This window comes from Mesoplodon mirus (assembly GCF_964341445.2).
Source record: "Mesoplodon mirus genome assembly, chromosome: 12".
Classification (NCBI taxonomy): domain Eukaryota; kingdom Metazoa; phylum Chordata; class Mammalia; order Artiodactyla; family Ziphiidae; genus Mesoplodon; species Mesoplodon mirus.
In genome coordinates, this window is record NC_138988.1 from 4199420 (window position 1) to 4218880 (window position 19461).

Consider the following 19461-nt stretch of genomic DNA (forward strand, 5'->3'; position numbering starts at 1 on the left):
TTTCACTGACAAAAACAATAACAAACCCCTCCTTCCCCGCGACCCCGGCGGCGCCTCCGGGCCCGCCCTTGCCGCCCCGCTCCCACCTGGGCGTCTCGTCTCTCGCCCGCTGACCTGCGAGCCCGCGGCCCGGGGCTCCCGCCATCCGCCGACGCCGGGAAGCCGGCCTCCCCGCGCCCTGCCCTCCGCGCCGGGGGCCGCCCGCCGCAGACACGGGACCTGCTCCGAGGTCGCTTTGGCGCCAAATCCTGAGGTAAAATTGAAAAAAGGCCGGGGCGGGCTCGGGCCGGCGGCGGAGGGGGCGGTCCTGGCGCGCGGACATGGAGGCGCCGCGGCGGCGGCTGAACCCGACCCTTTTACCTTTGCCACGGGGCGGCGGCGCCGGCGCCAACCGCTTTGCATAGTGGGCCGGGCCGCTCCCCTCCCCTCCCCGCCCGCGGCCGGCGAAGCGAGCGGGCTACCCCTGTCCGGCCCGGCCGGCACGAGGGTGGGGGCGGAGGGGGACGGCCGCGGCCCCGCCTCACAGTTGGCCCTCCGCCAACGCCGCCATTTTGTTCTCGGCGGAGATGGCTCCTGCTGGGCCACGCACCTCTCCTCCTCCTCTATCGCCTCCTCCTTTCTGCAGTTCCTCCTTCTCTCTCGCTCCCCGGCTCCTCTACCCTCCGCTTCCCGCCCGCAGTTGGCGACCGCCGCGGCCCAACCGCCGTTTTTTCCTGAAGAGGAGGATGGAGGAAAGGGAGGAAGGCGGGTGCGGGGCGCGAGCTTGTGAGCGACAGCTGCGCGGGCCAGTTGGCGCCCAGATAGGAGGGCCGGGGCCCCCCGCGTTGCCGCCCCCCGAGGCTTTGCTGACTGGTTCTGTCGGCAGGGGGCGGTCCCCGCGCGTCGCGGGAGCCCTGGCGGGGTGGAAGCAGAAGCTGGGGCGCGACGTGGGGCCAGGGCGCCGGGGGCGGGGCGGGTGCGCGGCCGGGTGAGCGTGGAGCGCGCGGCTAGGACCCGGGCGCGTCCTCCGCGTGGAACGCGTCCAGAATGAGTGCTGTGGAACAATAGTAATAAAGGTGATGAAGCATCCTGAACCCAGGGCGCTGGCTCGTGGGAAGGGCTTTTTGGAATCTGGACACCTTAGGGCTCCTGCCCGTATATTCCCCTTGAGGCTCAATTTCATCGACTGTGAAATGGGAGGATGGTCGTTCTTGCCAGGCCGTCCTCCCTTCTCAGATCGTTTGAGGGGCTCAACTCAGAAAATGGAGTCTAGGCTACTTTTCGAACCTCAGAGTAATGCAAAAATGGTGTTGTTGTTGAAAATGGAGTGTGGAGCCACCTGGAGTGGAAAGCCTAAGGTTATTGAGGACTTGAGGGAACAGAGGGGAATCTGGAGTGTTCTCATCTTTCGTTGATTACATACGTATTTGCTTAGTCTGAGGCACTGGGGATACATCCAGAGAACCAGCTAGACCAGGCCCCTGTCGTCCTATAATTGGGGGTAGGGTGAATAGACAATTAAAGAGGTGATTTCGGAGAGTGGTAAATCCTGTGAAGGAAGTGAAGTGAAACTGGATGTGTTGAAAGCCTGAGGCAACTGCGATTGAATGGTCGGGGAAGGTCTCCGTGAGGACGTGATGTTTGAATGGAGGAACCCAAGGAAGGAATAGCGTGAGAGAGAAAACAGCAAATGCAAAGCCCCAGGAGGGAAGGCGTTTGGTGTGAGTGAGGCTGGAGAACTAGTTCGTTGTCCCGTCCATTATTCCCCTCTACTTCCAGGCTGAGGTCTGTGAAATATGACAAAGGTAGTGGAGAATAAATCTCTAATTTAATAATCAACGAGAGAGTCAAGGAAAATATAGCCATGAAATGAATAACTGTTGAATACATGACTTGGTGGAAAGCCTCAGAAAATCACTTTTCTTCCAGTTCAAATCCTTTGTCATTCCCTTGTGTTCATCCTCAATTCCTCAAATATTTGCTGAGCCCCCCTATTACCCAGGCGCTTGTTGACCAAGACATTGGTGGGTGTCAAGTATGTGAATATAGTTCCATACACCTGAGTTCTGTTCTCTCCCTATTTCCCTAGTACATCTGCACACATACACATACCCACACAAAATGTTGTAGGCAGAAGCTAAATAGTGTTGTGGTTAACAGTGCCAATATTTACTAGCCCTGGAACTTTGAGTAAGTTATTTAACTTTTTTGAGGCTCATTGTCCTCATCTGGACAGTAAATAGAACCTTCCTTCTAGAATTGAGGATTGAATGAGTTTAATGTAAATAAGGAGCTTAGAAAAGTGACGTATAGTAAATGCTCACAATTGGAGTTATTGTTGTCATGAAGCACTAGCTGTCTGGTAAAGACATTGGACTGGTTAAGTGATGCAAACAATGAGATTTTTAGGCAGTGTGGTGTAGGACCAAACGCTGCGTTAGAGCCCTGGGGTACTAGTTTTGGCTCTTCTGCTTTCAGCTAGTCACTTGGCATCCAGACCAAAAGTTTATTTAGAAAACAAAGTAGTGCAGCTAATACTATTAACAAAAGTGTGGGGTGCTTTACAATTTACACAATTCTCTTACAGGCATTATAGTGTTAAAGCCCTAGCAGGATATAATGGTAGAGGTCCTTTTCCAGCTCCCTATTTTAAAACCTTTCTAAGACTTTACATCATTTTCTTATCCCTGTATCCCTAGCTCCCTGTGCACGAAACACACTGGCCTGCCTTCAGTTTCCTTGAAAGTGTGGCTTACCTTTACCCCAGGCCCTTTCAGATGATGTTCCCTCAGCCTGAAGTGCTCATTTGCCCCCCGCCCCCCGTACACCTTAGTCCTGCAGATGTCAGCTTAAGCATCGCTTCCTCAGGGAATCCCTCTCTGATGCCCAGTGCCAGTCTAGATCAGATTCTTTTACTTTACATTGTGTTCTTTTCCCTTTTTTTTTTTTTTTTTTTTTTTTTTTTTGCGGTACGCGGGCCTCTCACTGTTGTGGCCTCTCCCGTGGCGGAGCACAGGCTCCGGACGCGCAGGCTCAGCGGCCATGGCTCACGGGCCCAGCCGCTCCGCGGCATGTGGGATCTTCCCGGACCGGGGCACGAACCCGTGTCCCCTGCATCGGCAGGTGGACTCTCAACCACTGCGCCACCAGGGAAGCCCTTCTTTTCCTTTTTAACATTTATCTCATTTCGTAGTTACACTCCATAATGTGATTGTTTGATTGATACCTGTTCCCCTTACCTTATGAGAGCAGGAATCATTTTGGGCACGATTATACTTCCAGCACTTAGCAGAGTGCCTGGCACTACTTGTTGAGTGAATGAATTGTTTATAATTTATGATATCACTGCTAACTAAGTTGCTGCTCATTGATGGTGCCTTTTTATGTGGGCTTGTTAGCAATTCAGAAGCAGTGCCAGCAATAAAATAAATATCTGTTATGGTATTTGGATGAATTCAGGAAGTGGTTCCTCACAGATATGGCACTGCCTGCAGGCTTGAATATGGGTAAGATAACCCACATAAATCCTTTTTTACACACTTAATATGTTGATTTATGGGGGGTCTTTTTGAGACAAGAAATAGATAATTTAATAATTAGTTGTATTACAAGGTAAATTACATGAAAGTTAATGAGTTCGCCTGGAACTCATTAGTAAACAGCCAAATATAATCATGCCATTTACTTTAACTGAAGAATCAAAGCACCAGTATGATTTTCTTGAAATAAAAAATGCTGGTCTTGTTCTATCACAGGGGATCAAAGAACAGAGAAGAAGACTTAATGGGTTTGCAGGGAGTTGGGAGTTCAGCCTCTGTAGCCATTAATTTAAAATAGTTCTCTTTCCAAAGATAAATTGATTCATGCAATGGAATTATTGAAAATCACCTTGTAATTGCTTTACCAAGTTTAAAAGCACATTTTGCCAGGTATATATCAAGCTTCTGCTTAAAAGCGTGGTAAATAGAAAATTTTTGTTGACTTATATAATACAGATTTTACAAATAAAGTGTTCTGGTATTTTTAAAACAACAGCCACCCTTTTATTTATTTATTTTTGGATGTTTCTTTTCTATCCTGTTCAAGGATTTTTTGGTATCACTCGTTCAATCCAACACTTTTGATTCCTTGAACTACCTAATTCAGGGTAACCAAAGAACTGATAGTTTAATGAAAAAGCTAAATATATATATATATTTATATGTATGTGAATATTATCTTATTAAATTACTTATTTATTGCTTTCAACAGTTGTATTTATGGTGGCCTTGAAGTTTTGTTTTCATGAACATGCCTTTACAGAAAGAAGGAAAACCCTATGTATAATAACGTCACTTCATGAGGACTTCTGGGAAGTTTTAGCATCTGTCTCCAAGGAGTCAAGTGACAGTGCATCTCCTGTCTCTGGAACCTTGAGTGGGTAGCCTCTCTGACGCTTATACATTCCCTAATTGTAAAATGGGGAGGCCGGGAGCCAACACTGAGATTTGGGTCAGAAACAGGGACCACTTGTTATCCAGATGGCATAGAGAGCAAGGCAGGTGGTCCTGTGTGGATCAACCCACCTTCAGCATTGGCCCTGAACACTGGCTTCATGTGTCTAGCTGCCTGACTGTCTCCACATATTAAGGGTTTTCATTTGGGATTTTTATCCTTGAGTCTGCTTACCTATGTGCCATATGCTCCTTTAGTCCCAAAGCACCTCCTAGAGCAGATACTAGTCCCCTTTAATCAATAGCATAGGGGGAATTTGGGAAGGAATCCGTCTTAAGGCTCATCAAGTCTAGCCTCACACCTGATGCAAAACTCACCTGTCGGAGGTTAGTTTATCTCTTTTCACTTTATTGCTGGTTATGAGGAGCTTAGATGTAGACTTTTTCCCTCCATGTATGATTATCATCTTTAACCTAATCTGTCACACGTTGTAAAAGATATGCTCTTACCTGTTGGAGTTTCACTTGCCTCAACCTCATAGGCCTGGGGGCTGAGATTCTCTTTGTGACTCTGTCCCATCCTGCCATTCCTTCCCCATATTCCTTGTCATGCACTGCTGCTACTTGCTTCCCATCCTTTCTTCAGGTGCCCTGAGTGCTAGAGCTTTAAGCAGCAGGGGCTCTGTACAAAAAGGCAAGACTCCCTGGGAACAGTCAGCTAGCATAGCTCACAGTCATGGTGGAGGGAGTGGATAGAAGACATTAAAGTCCAGGTCAGGGCATTGGCATAGGGCACTGTTAGGGGGATAGAAAGAGCAGATTCATACCCCAGCATCTGGGAGTCTTGGAGCAGAGGGATGGGAAGGGAATTATTAAGGATGGGAGAGGCTAGCTCAGATGCTCAGCTATCTTTCTGATTACCCCTGGGCTCCAGGTAGCCTATAATCATGAAACCCAGCCTCAGGGACAGAGTATGATACCTCTTCCACTCTAATAAGAGGCCTGAAGTCCATAGTAGGAGGTGAAACCTTTCATTCCAAAATTATCGACAGTAACCCTGATGATTCTAATCCCTGGAAGTGTTAACACGTTGATAGGAGGGAATTTCTGCCAACGATAGAAGAGCATATCATTCTCTCTTTGGATTAGTGGAAGGTATGAGAGAAGGTGTTGGGGCCTGGAAAATGAAGTGAATGCTATTCAAAGAGTGGGGAGAGAAATGAGAGGCCGGCAGGGCCAGACACAAACTTGAAGGCTTTATTATTTTACTGGGAGCCACCTTACTTACCTTTATTGTTCATGTTTGAATAGAAGCTATGCCAAAAAAAAAAAGAAAAGTTTCTTACCTGGCTGCCCACACATGCACCTCCAGTAAAAACTCCAATAACTGCCTACCTCTATGTGGCAGGCAGGTCTCCACTGAGAAAGATAGACAGTTGAGATTGGATGGCTCTTAAGAAGTTAAACAATGCCAGCAGGCTTCAGGATGCATTTCCCCTGGTGGTATTTATTGTACAGTGAATCTGATTATGTATTATTTGTAGAACATTACAGAAATGTCATTTGTACTGCCCTCATTCTCTTTCTCTCCACTCCTCCATTGCTTCTGCAATAATGCTTCCTTCTACTAGGTTGATGAGGTGAATAAGCCTGGAATTACTGAAAAATCACCTTTTACCAAGATTAAAAGCACGTATCTCAAAGTGCATGTCAGCTTTTGGCTGAAAAGAGTGGTAATTAGAATATGTTTGATGACATAATTAATACAGTACAGATTTTTTTTAAGATTTTTTTTTTTTTTTTTTTTTTTGCAGTACATGGGCCTCTCACTGCTGTGGCCTCTCCCATTGTGGAGCACAGGCTCCGGACGCGCAGGCTCAGCAGCCATGGCTCACGGGCCCAGCCGCTCTGCGGCATGTGGGATCTTCCTGGACCAGGGCACGAACCTGTGTCCCCTGCATCGCCAGGCGGACTCTCAACCACTGCGCCACCAGGGAAGCCCTTTAAAGAAATTTTAAATTTATAATATTCGTCTCTTTTCTGAAGAGGTAAAAGACAGTCAATTTTTTAAAGTAGGAAAATTTTCAAGTGAAGAAAAGGTAGCATTACATCAAAAGGCATGTACAGATCTTCCTTGACTTATGATGGGGTTATTTGTAAGTTGAAAATATATGTCGAGGGGACTTCCCTGGTGGCTCAGTGGTTAGGAGTCAGCCTGCCAATGCAGGGGACACGGGTTTGAGCCCTGGTCCGGGAGGATCCCACATGCCTCAGAGCAGCTGGGCCCGTGCGCCACAACTACTGAGCATGCTCTCTGGAGCCCACAAGCCACAACTGCTGAAGCCTGCGTGCCACAGCTACTGAAGCTCGTGTGCCTAGAGTCTGTGCTCCGCAACAAGAGAAGCCACCGCAAGGACAAGCCTACGTACCGCAACAAAGAGTAGCCCCCACTCGCCGCGACTAGAGAAAGCCCACGCACAGCAACAAGACCCAACGCAGCCATTAATTAATTAATTAATTAATTAAAAAAAATATATTCGAAAATGCATTTGATACACCTAACCTACCAAACATCGTAAGTTAGCCTTGTCTACCTTAAACATGCTCAGAACACTTACATTAGCTTGCAGTTGGGCAAAATCATCTAACAGAAAGTCTATCTTATAATTAAGTATTGAATATCTCCAGTAATTTATATTGAAAGTTAAAAACAGAACAGTTGTAAGTGTAGCGGTTGTTTAATCACGTGGCTGACTGGGAGCTGTAGCTGGTACTGCCCAGCATCATGAGAGAGGATCGTAACTTTATACTGCTAGCCTGGGAAAAGATCAAAATTCAAAAATCAAAGTACAATTTCTACTGAAAGCATATCACTTTCACACCATGATAAAGTTGAAAAATCGTAAGTCAAGCCACCCTAAGTCAGGGACCATCGGTACAGGAGTGTTCATAGGAACACCAGTCATAAGAGCTCCAGACTAGAAACAATCTAAATGTTCATCAGCTATAGAGTGGATAAGTAAATTGTGGCATAGTCATATGTTGGAATACTGTACAGGGATGAAAATGCACTAAGTACTCGTGGTTATCATAACAATGAGGAAAAGAATCCAGACACACAAAAAATATAACATACAGCTCAAAAACAAGCAAAACGAATCCATGATAGTGAAAGTCAGGAGAGAAGGGAAGTAAGGGACTCTTGAGGGGGTACAAGGGAGCCTTTTAAGGTGCTAGTAATGTTCTATTTTCTGAGTGAGTGGTGTTCGCATGTTTGTGTTCTCTGAATGAAAATTTATTGAGCTGTTTCATTTATGATTTGTGCACTTTTGTATTTGCATGTTATACTTCAGTAAAAAATTTTACTTTAAAAATGATGGTAGGGCTTCCCTGGTGGCGCAGTGGTTGAGAGTCTGCCTGCTGATGCAGGGGACACGGGTTCATGCCCCGGTCCGGGAAGATCCCACATGCCGCGGAGCGGCTAGGCCTGTGAGCCATGGCCGCTGAGCCTGCGCGTCCGGAGCCTGTGCTCCACAACGGGAGAGGCCACAACAGTGAGAGGTCCACGTACCGCCAAAAAAAAAAAAAAAAAAAAAAAATGATGGTAAAATTGTAAGGGAAAGGTGTGTTCAAGTTCTAAAGGAACTGTCATGTTACTGTCCCAGTGGAGCTAGGTCAGAAATTTCTGTGAGTGGGCTTCCCTGGTGGCGCAGTGGTTGAGAGTCCGCCTGCCGATGCAGGGGACGCGGGTTCGTGCCCCGGTCCGGGAAGATCCCACATGCCGCAGAGCAGCTGGGCCCGTGAGCCATGGCCGCTGAGCCTGCGCGTCCGGAGCCTGTGCTCCGCCACGGGAGAGGCCACAACAGTGAGAGGCCCGCGTACCGCAAAAAAAAAAAAAAGAAAGAAAAGAAATTTCTGTGAGTAATACTGAAACATCAATCACATATTTAAGAATTAGTGGTTATATAAATGAGTTATTAAATGATCAAGCTTATTGATGGAAGCAGTTTGTTCCTTTGGATAATTAATTGGTCTCCTGTCACTCTTTAAAATTCTCTTCTCTTGACTTCCTCTTCTGGGAAACTATTTTGAAGGGCGCTGTGGTGCAGAGGTTTTATTTTTTATTTTATTTTTTTAAAATATTCACTCATTCATTCATTTATTTGACTGTGCTGGGTCTTATTTGAGGCACGGGGGTTCTTCATTGCGACATGAGGGATCTTTTAGTTGCGGTGTATGGGATCTTTAGTTGTGGCATGCAGGATCTAGTTCCCTGACCAGGGATCGAACCTGGGTCCCCTGCATTGGGAGCACAGAGTCTTAACCACTGGACCACAAGGGAAGTCCCTGGTGCAGAGGTTTTAGAGTCAAAGAGACCTGAGTTAGAATCCCAGGTTTACCTCTTGCCAGCTGGATGACTTGGAACAAGTTGATTAAACTTCTGAGTCTCTGTTTTTTTCTGTCTGCATTGGTGCAGCTAATAATACCTACTCAGAAGGTATGTTAAGGATTAAACGATGCCTAGTTTGATATAAGGCACGTTGTAGGTTCTCAGAAAATCTGTCCTGCTTTCCTTCCATCCGTCTACCCCTGGGTCACACTAATAGAAACAAAGAAGATGTGTTTCACCCTTACACTTGGGCCCTTGGTGAAACGAGGAAAGCCACCCACACCGTACAATGATATTTTAGGAAAGGTCTCCACACAGAGACCTGTAGCACTGCTCTGGTAGCTAGGAACTCCATGTAGATGAGAGCCACTTCTCTTCCCTGCAAGTCACTACTCACTCATCTCCCCAGCCCTAGCACACACATACCATCGCTGCCCCTTTCTCGTAGCCCAGACTTGTAATATGGAAGAAACAAGTTTCCTGTGGGGGCAGGAAATCACCTTACCCAAAAGGTAAGTAATCTTTGAGTCTAACTAGTGTCAGGGTTTCTGACAGACAGGATGTATATCTCAACTTGACCTTAGAGGCATCCCCGTAAGCATCTTTTATGTTGATGAACATCTACTAAATTATACTAAATCTGTCACTTGGTTTCCATTTCCTGTTTTCAAGTCTTGATCTATGATTTCAAGTCTTGAGCTATGTATTTCTCATTTTTTAATTCTCAGGCTGTTTATATTTTTGTTTTTATTTTCCCATGAGTATAAAGAGACTTCTGACAATCTTAGCATAGTAAAACTTACACTGAATACCTTGTGCCTATCAAGAAGTTCTGTACCCAGTAGTATTTTGCAAATAGTTATTCGGTATTGGTTTATTTTTAAATATTTGTGAGATTTATCCTAATTCAGCCATTTCATTTCACTCAGTTGTGCCGCTTAATAGAATCAGTTATAAATGCTGTATGAGCATATAATGCATATACATATGTAGTTAAATTTCATGTGGATCTTATGTCAAAATGAGAGCCATATTCCTAATTATGCATTTTACCGTTTGTTGTTGCTTTCAAATTTCTTTGAAATTTGTGCTAGTAGAAGCTCCCATGCATTGCATGCCTGCTGTGTGCCAGGCACAGTGTTAGGCCCTTTACGTTGTATTAAGATCTATTCTGGGCTTCGCTGGTGGTGCAGTGGTTGAGAGTCCACCTGCCGATGCAGGGGACACGGGTTCGTGCCCGGTCCGGGAAGATCCCACATGCCACAGAGCAGCTAGGCCCGTGAGCCATGGCCGCTGAGCCTGCGCGTCCGGAGCCTGTGCTCCGCAACGGGAGAGGCCACAACAGTGAGAGGCCCGCATACCGCAAAAAAAAAAAAAAAAAGATCTATTCTTTTTTTTTTCCTTATTAATTTATTTATTTTATTTATCAATTTTTGGCTGCATTGGGTCTTTGTTGCTGCACACAGGCTTTCTCTAGTTGCGGCGAGCGGGGGCTACTTTTCATTGAGGTGCGTGGACTTCTCATTGCGGTGGCTTCTCTTGTTGTGGAGCGCGGGCTCCAGGCGTTCAGACTTCAGTAGTTGTGGCGTGTGGACTCTAGAGCGCAGGCTCAGTAGTTGTGGCACACGGGCTTAGTTGCTCTGCGGCATGTGGGATCTTCCCGGACCAGGGCTTGAACCCGTGTCCCCTGCATTGGCAGGTGGATTCTTAACCACTGCGCCACCAGGGAAGCCCCATATATTAAGATCTATTCTTAATGATAACCTGATGCAGTTCAGTATCAGAGAAATTAGCTTAGTGCCTGCCAGAGCCTCTAAACCCAGTATATTTGTTCAGAAGAGAAACTACCAATATTTTGAATGTTATATGATTATGGGCCACGTAATACATAAATGAGGATGATGTGAATCAGTTGACTGTGAAGGGAAAGGTAGGCTCACCCATTCCTGTTAGTGAAGACAGAGTTTCCTTGTCCCAGGATTTGTTTATTGTTATTTGAGACATTGGCTTCTCAGCCTGCCCCTGTGGAGAACATAGCTGGTGTGTTCTCTAACTCACTGGGATTCAGGTGCTCCCGGTCCGAGCCCAGCTTTCACTGCAGTGGGGTTTGTAGCCCTCCACTGAAACCAAAGACACTCTGGTTGCAAAGTTTGGTCAGCTGTACACTTTTCGTAAGTCTGGAAGAGTTGATTAAAGTCACCATTGTGTTCTCTGTATCTTTGCTGTTAAGAGGGATATTGATCTACTTGTATTTGAAAGAATTTATGTTTTAAAACCTACTGCCGGGCTTCCCTGGTGGCGCAGTGGTTGAGAGTCCGCCTGCTGATGCAGGGGACGCGGGTTCGTGCCCCGGTCCGGGAAGATCCCACATGCCGCGGAGTGGCTGGGCCCGAGCCATGGCCGCTGAGCCTGCGCTTCCGGAGCCTGTGCTCCGCAACGGGAGAGGCCACAACAGTGAGAGGCCCGCGTACCGCAAAAAAAAACCAAAAACAAAAAAAACAAAAAAAAAAAACCAAAAAAAAAAAACCTACTGCCACATGAGGCCAAGCAATAATAGTTTTACTTCCGCCATTCTGTGGTCTGTATGACAGTTTTTATATACTATGCCCTGTTGTCATTTCTGCGCTATACAGCAAAGACTCACTAGTTCACGTTAAGTTTAAGAGTCTGCCTGCATCCATAGTCTTTGCTGCCACCACTTTCTAACTGGCCTCCCATAGACCGTCCTTTTCTATCATCTCCACACTGTCACCCAAAGAATTTTTTTTTTTTGAAGATCCAGATGTGATCACTACATTTCCCTACCAAACTTCTGATAGTTCTCATTGTCTACAGTGTCGGCCTCTCTCCTCCCATGACCTCTCCAATAATCCCCACCAGATTGCCTGCTGTTCCTCTACTGTGCCATTCTCATAACCTGCAGTTTGAGCTCTGCTTAGAATTCTCTCCCATCCGCCCTCTGTTTGCGTGCTGAATTCCCACTTTACTTCAGGACCAGTCTAAATGGCTCCTCTCCTGTGAAACTGTCGTTGCTCTCAGAGGTGCTTCTTCCTTCGGACACTCTGTAGCATCTACATGGCACAGCTCTTAGTAGTTTCCTTCTTAAGTTCTTCAAGGACAAGGACTTTCTCCTCCTCTTCCTCCTCTTTTCCTTCTTATTGTTGTTACTAATTCTCAGCGGTCAATTTATTGCCTAGTATTTTTAAAGGGTTGATGGTGGTTGAACTTGATTAGTTTAAAACCACCATAGGAAAATATTCTGTAGTGTTTGTTGTTGTGTTGTTGTTTTGTTTTAACTTAAGGTACTTGGTTTTATAGCTCTTTGGTTAATGAATTGGGAAACATTGTGGTGGTTGGGGGCAGTCCTTCAGGGTTAGGAGCTGAGTGGGTCAAGCGCCAGCCTTTGAAGGCTCATGTTTCTGTTCCAAGAGCTACTTTAGTGTTCAGTCCAGAGTACTTATGAATACAGTGCCTGGGGTGTAGTAACTACTCAGTAAGTGTTAGTTACTATTTACATTAGCCTGCTTAGCTCTACCAGCAAGGCTGTTTTGAAGTGCTTTGTCTAGTTTGTACTGGCAAAACAATAGGCCACTTGTTCCCTGGAGCTTTTCATTCTTGAAGGACACCCCCTCACTGATAACCACCTCCCAGTACCCTTTCCAAAGCTTTACCCTTCCTTCTCACTATGTGTCTTAGCCTGTGGCTGCGGTAGCCAGTAAAGCAGGCTCTCAGGTGAGTCTTACTCCCTGACATCCTGACATCCATAGTCTTTGTTAAATGTTTTCCCTCACTTAACATCACCAGAGGATGTTGTTTTACTTACTTCTTACATTGTGATACCTTAAAACTTGGAGGATCAAGCACCTCTTTTAGGGAAACCCAATAGAAAGATATGCCTTTCTAATACTTTGTTATTTCTGTACTCTAATATTCAGTAATGTTTCCCTAACAATATTTTTGTAGTACTCAAGTTCATGTATTTCTTGCATAAAACTGCAGTTAACAGCAATAGAAATGCTAATAACACCTAAAAGTGATAAAATTAATAGTCACAGTTGCATATTTGGGTTATATTTCTTAATATAATCTATTTGCTATCTTTATCCATTTGATTCTTTAGAGAGCTCTTATTTACTGTTTTGAGAAAAAAAGATTAGAACTCTAGACTTTTCACATGCAATAGTTGTGTTTTTAACAACAGTTGATTGACTTTTCTGGTACATGTGAAGTGATGCTTTTTTCCTCTATGCCTTATTAGTTGGAATCAAACTGTGAGTAGGGGAAAAGACCAGTGTTTCTCTGTGCTTTTTCTTCTAGAAACAAAGAAAAGTGAACAGAAGTTAAAAGTCTTAAATACTTATTAAAAGAATAAATAGCCAGAAACACTGCCTCCCCAGTCTTGGACCTAATCCTGTTCTGTGAAGATGATTCACTGGCACTGGTGACCTGGTATCGTTATAGCAGTTGATGCAGTATGTACGCTTAGAGGATATTGATCCTTGAAGGCAGGGCCGATTTCTTTTATATTTGTCACTCATGGTTTCATGCTCCCATTTCTCTGTCATTACCATTTTGCCAATAAAATAATCTGAAGGGGAATTATGATAATAGAAGTGGCTGTCTAATAGTGGATAGAATAATGTAGAAAGTTACCAGAGAGTGAAAAAGTTTATAGACATCAGTGCTTATAAATATAATACTTTAGGTGAGAACTATAGGAAAGTGTTTTGTAAAGTTGCATTGCAGAATAGTCCAGTTTGTGATTGAGGAGGGACCAAGCAAATGAACTGTGTGTGCATTTTATGTGTTACACACTTGGAAGGACTATATAGATTTTATGTATAAATGCTGAAAATAAATTATACAAGAGCTTTAAACTCCTATTAACCATAGGATCTGTACAGTCAATAATGAAGTCTTTGCTTTGTCCAGGAATTAGGTCCAAAGTGGAATCCCTTTATCCTGAATTCTTTGTGGTAGAGTTAATTGGAAAAGGTTTAGGGACTATTCAGGGGATCTTTATGTCATGCCCTGAAGAGACCAGGGGGTCTGTTTGATCAACACTGCTTGCACTCAAGTGATTCTGACCCAGGAGACTAGCATGCTTTTTGGACTTTAGATGATCTTCCTCAATTTAAGGCAAATGATGGCATAACTTTTCTAATAATATAAAGCTGAATTATCTGGGTTTCTAATTTAATGAGGACTTAAAAATATAAATTGATGAGTTTATGAGTATCGTATTCTTAGCCCACTTTAGTAATGCAGTCTCCTTACTTCTTTTCTTACTTTGTTAGTGATAGTGTTTGCCTTTAAACCCGCGAGTGAGGTGTGTTAGCACCTGGGCAGGGTTTTGCTCCTTGCTTGGTCACTAGTAACAGAAGTACAGTTGCTGATAGCAATCTAATGCTCTATATTGAAGTTGATCTTACACCTTTCTCAGATAGCCACCTTCTTATTGAGCACACTGTGACAAGGAGCTATCCAAAAATGTGCGATTCCCACCTGCCTGAGAGGTGAACCAAGCTGTTACAACCCAAGAGTTCCAAATTCACCTTGTCTGTATTTACCAGGGCAAGTCTTGTTTCCCAAGTGCAATGTTACTACTGATTAATATTAGTACCTATAATCGAAGAAGCTGGTGCAGCCTATCCAGATATGCTTAGTCTGCTAGCTCGTTGTCTGTGGAGGGCAAAATCTGCACCAAATGGTACCAAAGAGGAATTTTGATTACTGATGTTTTTCAAGTAGGCTGGTTTCTCTCCACCTGATAGAAGTTGCTACATCTTTCCAAACAGGTTCTCTAATGATCTTGCTTCACCATGGCTACAAATATGGAGGGGCTGGTTCAGCACAGAGTGGGGACCCAGCAGGTGGCTGAGGTGAGTGACAGGGGCTAGCAAAATAGCTGGCACCCTTGCTTTTAAAAGGAAAAGTACATCAGTGTGCGCTGTTACTTTCAAAACAGTCCCAAAGCACGATGCTGCCATTAAAGAAAAATGAAAATGACAAGAACATTTGCTCCTAAAGTTTCTTTGCATGAATAGGGTGGCCTAGCTGCATACAATGAGGTGACTTTAAAAATTTTACTTTGAACAAAAACTAAGAGTCTAATGATGCTTGTTAAACTTGTGAGTATAGTTTTAAGTCAGAGGTTCTTAGTTTCTTGCACATTTGATACTCTGTTAATACTGTGTATGGTGGAAAGTGGATTCTGTGCATTCTACAGTCATTGTTGACCTTCTTCCATGTACTGGGGATTTTGCTAAGTGCTAAGGAATATGGAGGTGAATGAGCCATTGGTCCTTCCTTTAGTGTTCTCCGGGCCTGGTTAAGGAGTAATTTTAAAATGGTAAGACGTGAAAATCCATGTGAGGAAGGTAATCCTGGAGGTGGGTCTTGCATTGCAAGTATGTTAGACAGACCTAAGGAAGCAGGGTGGGAAACTGGCAGATGCTGAGGAGGGTATCCTAAGTCAGAAACCTATGCAAAGACAGGACAGAGGCATGAAGTAGCTTGGAATGTTCAGGCAACTCGAGGTGTAAAGGAGGGAAGTAGGGCCAGATCTTTTCAGTCTGTACCAGGCCCTCTGCAAGGGCTTCAGTCCTCAACAACCTTTTGAGGTTTGGTGTGATTGCTATTCCCATTTAATAGGTGAGGAAACCAAGGCTCAAGGACAAGTAACTGGCCAAGGGCACACTGACCCAGTTCTGTTTCACTTCTTCCAGAGCTCCTCCAATAAACCATGCATCGTGCTGCAAACAGAAGCCATTAGAAGGATTCAGATTTGTGTTTTTGAACCAATAATCGTATTTCTAAGGTGAAGACACAGATTTATCAAAGGATGGACATTTAAAGAAAGGATTTTTTAAAATAAAAAATAAGTACACGAATGCCAGTTTATACCAGTAAAATTGGTGAGCAGACTTTTCAGAATTTAGATCAACCATTGACTTTAAGGCAACAGTGTAATAATCATCCCTTTCACCCAGCAAATAAGGGTTAGTGTTAACTGAAGATGAAAGCAGATAGATTTTACAAATTTTTAAATATTGTATTTTTGGAAGAGCTAAAGAGCTGTGAAAGTATTGGGGTTAAAATGCTTGTGTTTATATGTTGCTTTAGTGTGTCTTAGGAACAATTACCTTGAAAATCATTGTTGGCTTTTCAAATATTTAGGGTTATTTTGCATTTAATACAGTTTCCAGTTGAGACTGACTTGGAGACTAGTACGTGGATCACTGCCTTAAGAAGTCATCACTAATTCTTTAGGAGAAGAGGTTAGTATAGTAACCTATAGTACTGACCTATAGTAATTTATAGGATAATACAAGTTTTGTGTATGTATTCAGAAAGTTTGCTAGGTAAAATTTTCTGTCAGATGCCTTACTTCCATCAAGAAATGGAATTTCATGTATTAATGTAGTGCAACTATTGTTTCCCATGGCAAAAAGCACATTTTGAGGAGACATCCAAAATAGTAAGAGGCATTATTAATTTGGAGAACAAAATCAATCTTCCTATTTAAAATATTCCCTAGATTTCCATGCTATTATTTTGAAATTTCAAGCTTAATGACTTTAAACTACATGTGGTAGCTGTATATAATATTAGATCAGCCAAATGAGTAAGAGAGCCTACAGTTCATCATGTTGGTGCTAAACAATAATTGAGTGGGAATGAAGTCTTTAAATTAGGGGTTATTAGCAGTCATTTGGGGACAGTTGTTTATTCAGTCAGCAGACAGTGAAGGAACATACCTCTTCCCTGCTTGTTTGCCAGAAACACACGCAGGTGAGTAATAGGACTGGGGATCCACTCACCAGAGTTCTGTGTTGCAGGGATCAGGCATGAGACAGGCTACACCAGAGGACGGGCTCTCCATAGTGGAAAGGGGGCTCTCTAGAGATCAGACAGATTGGGGTTTAAATCCAGGTCCTGCCATTTGCTATCTGGGTGACTGCCTTTTTTCCTCAGTTTTCTCATCTAGAAAATGGGAGTAGTAGTAGAACCTATTATCTCATGGGCTTGTTGTGAGAAGTCATTGAAATAAAAACATGTAAGGAGGGCTTCCCTGGTGGTGCAGTGGTTGAGAGTCCGCCTGCCGATGCAGGGGACACGGGTTTGTGCCCCGGTCTGGGAAGATCCCACATGCCACGGAGCGGCTGGACCCATGAGCCATGGCTGCTGAGCCTGTGCATCCAGAGCCTGTGCTCCACAACGGAAGAGGCCACAACAGTGAGAGGCCTGTGTACCGCAAAACAAACAAACAAAAAAACACATAAAAGGAGCTTTAGCAGGTCCCACGCTTTTGCTCCATAAATGAGATAGAGCAACATTGTCAATAGTGTAAATGGTTTTCTCTCAAGTCCCCAGAACAGGCTTTTCCCCTATGGACCAGATAAGTCACATTACCAAAATAAACTACAAAAGTTGGATCATACAAACGAACAACTTGATGTCCTATAATGTGCTCCGTTTTATTCAGTTATTCACAGAGACAGTTTAATATAGTGGTCAAGAGTATAGACTCTGGAGCCAGATTGCCTGGTTTAAATCCTGATCCTGCCACTTGCAAACTGTGTGACCTCTCTGTTTTTTGGAATTGTTTATGAAGGGCTAATATTAATTCTTCTTTAAATGTCTGGTAAAATTCAGCAGTGAAGCCATGTGGGCTTAGGCTTTTCTTTGCAGGTAGTTTTTTAGTTCCAAATTTAGTCTCATCACTTGTTATGGGTCTGTTCATATTGTCTTTTCTTCTTGAGTCAGTTTCAGTAGTCTGTGTCTTTTTGAGAATTTGTTCGTTTCATCTAAGTTATCTAATTTATTGTCAAAACAGTTGTTCACGATATTCTTTTATCCTTTTTATTTCTGTTAAGCTCAGTACCAATTTCTCCTCATTCATTTCTGATTCTATTTAGTAATTTGAATCTTTTTCTTGGTCAGTCTAGCTAAAGATTTGTCAGTTTGTTGACCTTTTCAAAGAACCGCCTTTTGATTTCATTGATTTTTCTCTATTGTTTTTGTATTCTCTGTTTCATTAATTTCCACTCTCGTCAAAACCACAAGGAGATACCATTTTACATCCACTAGAATGGCTGGTGGGTGGGGAAGGTCCGATAACAAGTGTTGGTGAGGATGTGGAGAAATTGGAAACTTCCTATGTTACTGGTAATAATGTAAAATGGTGCAGCCACTTTGGAAAACAGTCTGGCAGTTCTTCAAAGAGTTAAATATGAAGTTACCACATGACCCAGCAATTCCATTCCAAGCTATATACCCAAAAGAAATGAAAACATACGTCCACACAAAAACTTGTGCACCAACGTTTATAGTAGTATTATTCAAAATAGCCAAAAGGTAGAAATAGTCAAATGTCCATCAGCTGACAAATGAATAACAAAATGTGGTATACCCAGACAGTAGAATCTTATTCAGCTATAAAAAGAAATGAATTACTGATGCATGCTACAGCATGGATGAACCTTGACAGCATTATACTAAGTGAAAGAAACTAGTCACAAAAGACAACATATTATATTATTACATTCATATGAAATGTCCAGAACAGGGAACTCTATAGAGATAGAAAATAGGTTATAGTGGTTGCCTAGGGCTGGATATTGGAAGTGATACCTAAAGAGTATAGGGTTTCTTTTTGAGGGGATGAGATTTTTCTAAAATTTACTGTGGTGATGGTTGTATGTATGTGTGTATATACTAAAAACTATTGAATTATACACTTCAAATGGGTAGAATGTATGGTAGGTGAATTATAGCTCAATAAAAGTGTTTCTTAAAAACAATACGTAACAGCAACCAGATGCCACTACCAAAATTAGGAGGTTATTTTCCAAAATAAAAGAACAAAAAGAAATGGAAAAAAAAAAAACTAGAGGGATTTGTGACTTCTACTTTTTAATTAGAATTATATACTTTCTAAAACAATAAAGCATGATTACATATGCAGTATATACAGTTTGATTTCAGTTTTGTAAGGTATTTATTTCTCACATGTATCTGTAGCTACATAATACAGTGTGCCAGGTGTTATGCTCAGCTCATCACCTCATTTAATACTTCCTTTAACACTATAAGGAAAGTATTATTATTTTCCCCACTTTAAGTGGGGGAAACTGAGAGGTAGAGAGATTACTTTGCCATATCTGAGTGACTTCAGAGCCTAGACTTTTACACTACACAGTAAGTTCATTTTTTATTTTATTAAAAACATTTTTTCTTCTAGAGGGTTTTTTTGTTTGTTTTTTTTTGCGGTACGTGGGCCTCTCACTGTTGTGGCCTCTCACATTGCGGAGCACAGGCTCCGGACGCGCAGGCTCAGCGGCCACCGTGGCTTACGGGCCCAGCCGCTCCACGGCATGTGGGATCTTCCCGGACCGGGGCACGAACCCATGTCCCCTGCATCGGCAGGCGGACTCTCAACCACTGCGCCACCCGGGAAGCCCTAGTTTTGTTTTTTTTAATCAGTGTTAGACATTGCCCTTTTTGGGAGAGAGGTGTTTTTTTTAGTTTTAATTGTGGTAAAATATAAAATTTACCATTATAACCATTTTTAAGCATATAGTTCTATGGCTAACTACATTATTCTGTAACCATCACCCCTACCCATCTTCAGAACTTTTCATCTCCCCAAACTGA

The 19461-nt window shown here is 43.4% G+C and overlaps 1 protein-coding gene across 3 annotated transcripts in view; it reads left to right on the forward strand.

The window, feature by feature from the left end:
• The window catches only part of NR2C2 (nuclear receptor subfamily 2 group C member 2), a 92181-nt gene continuing 72720 nt past the window's right edge, over positions 1-19461 (forward strand). The window contains exons 1-2 of one of the 3 annotated variants that reach the window (XM_082639177.1): positions 171-253; positions 14601-14684. In XM_082639177.1, coding sequence (XP_082495303.1) covers positions 14625-14684 — 60 coding nt within the window. In that variant the 5' untranslated portion in view covers positions 171-253; positions 14601-14624. Of the gene's footprint in view, positions 254-14600; positions 14685-16004; positions 16083-19461 lie in introns of those variants that run through there. The other 2 variants (XM_082639179.1, XM_082639178.1) reach the window with 2 other exon arrangements.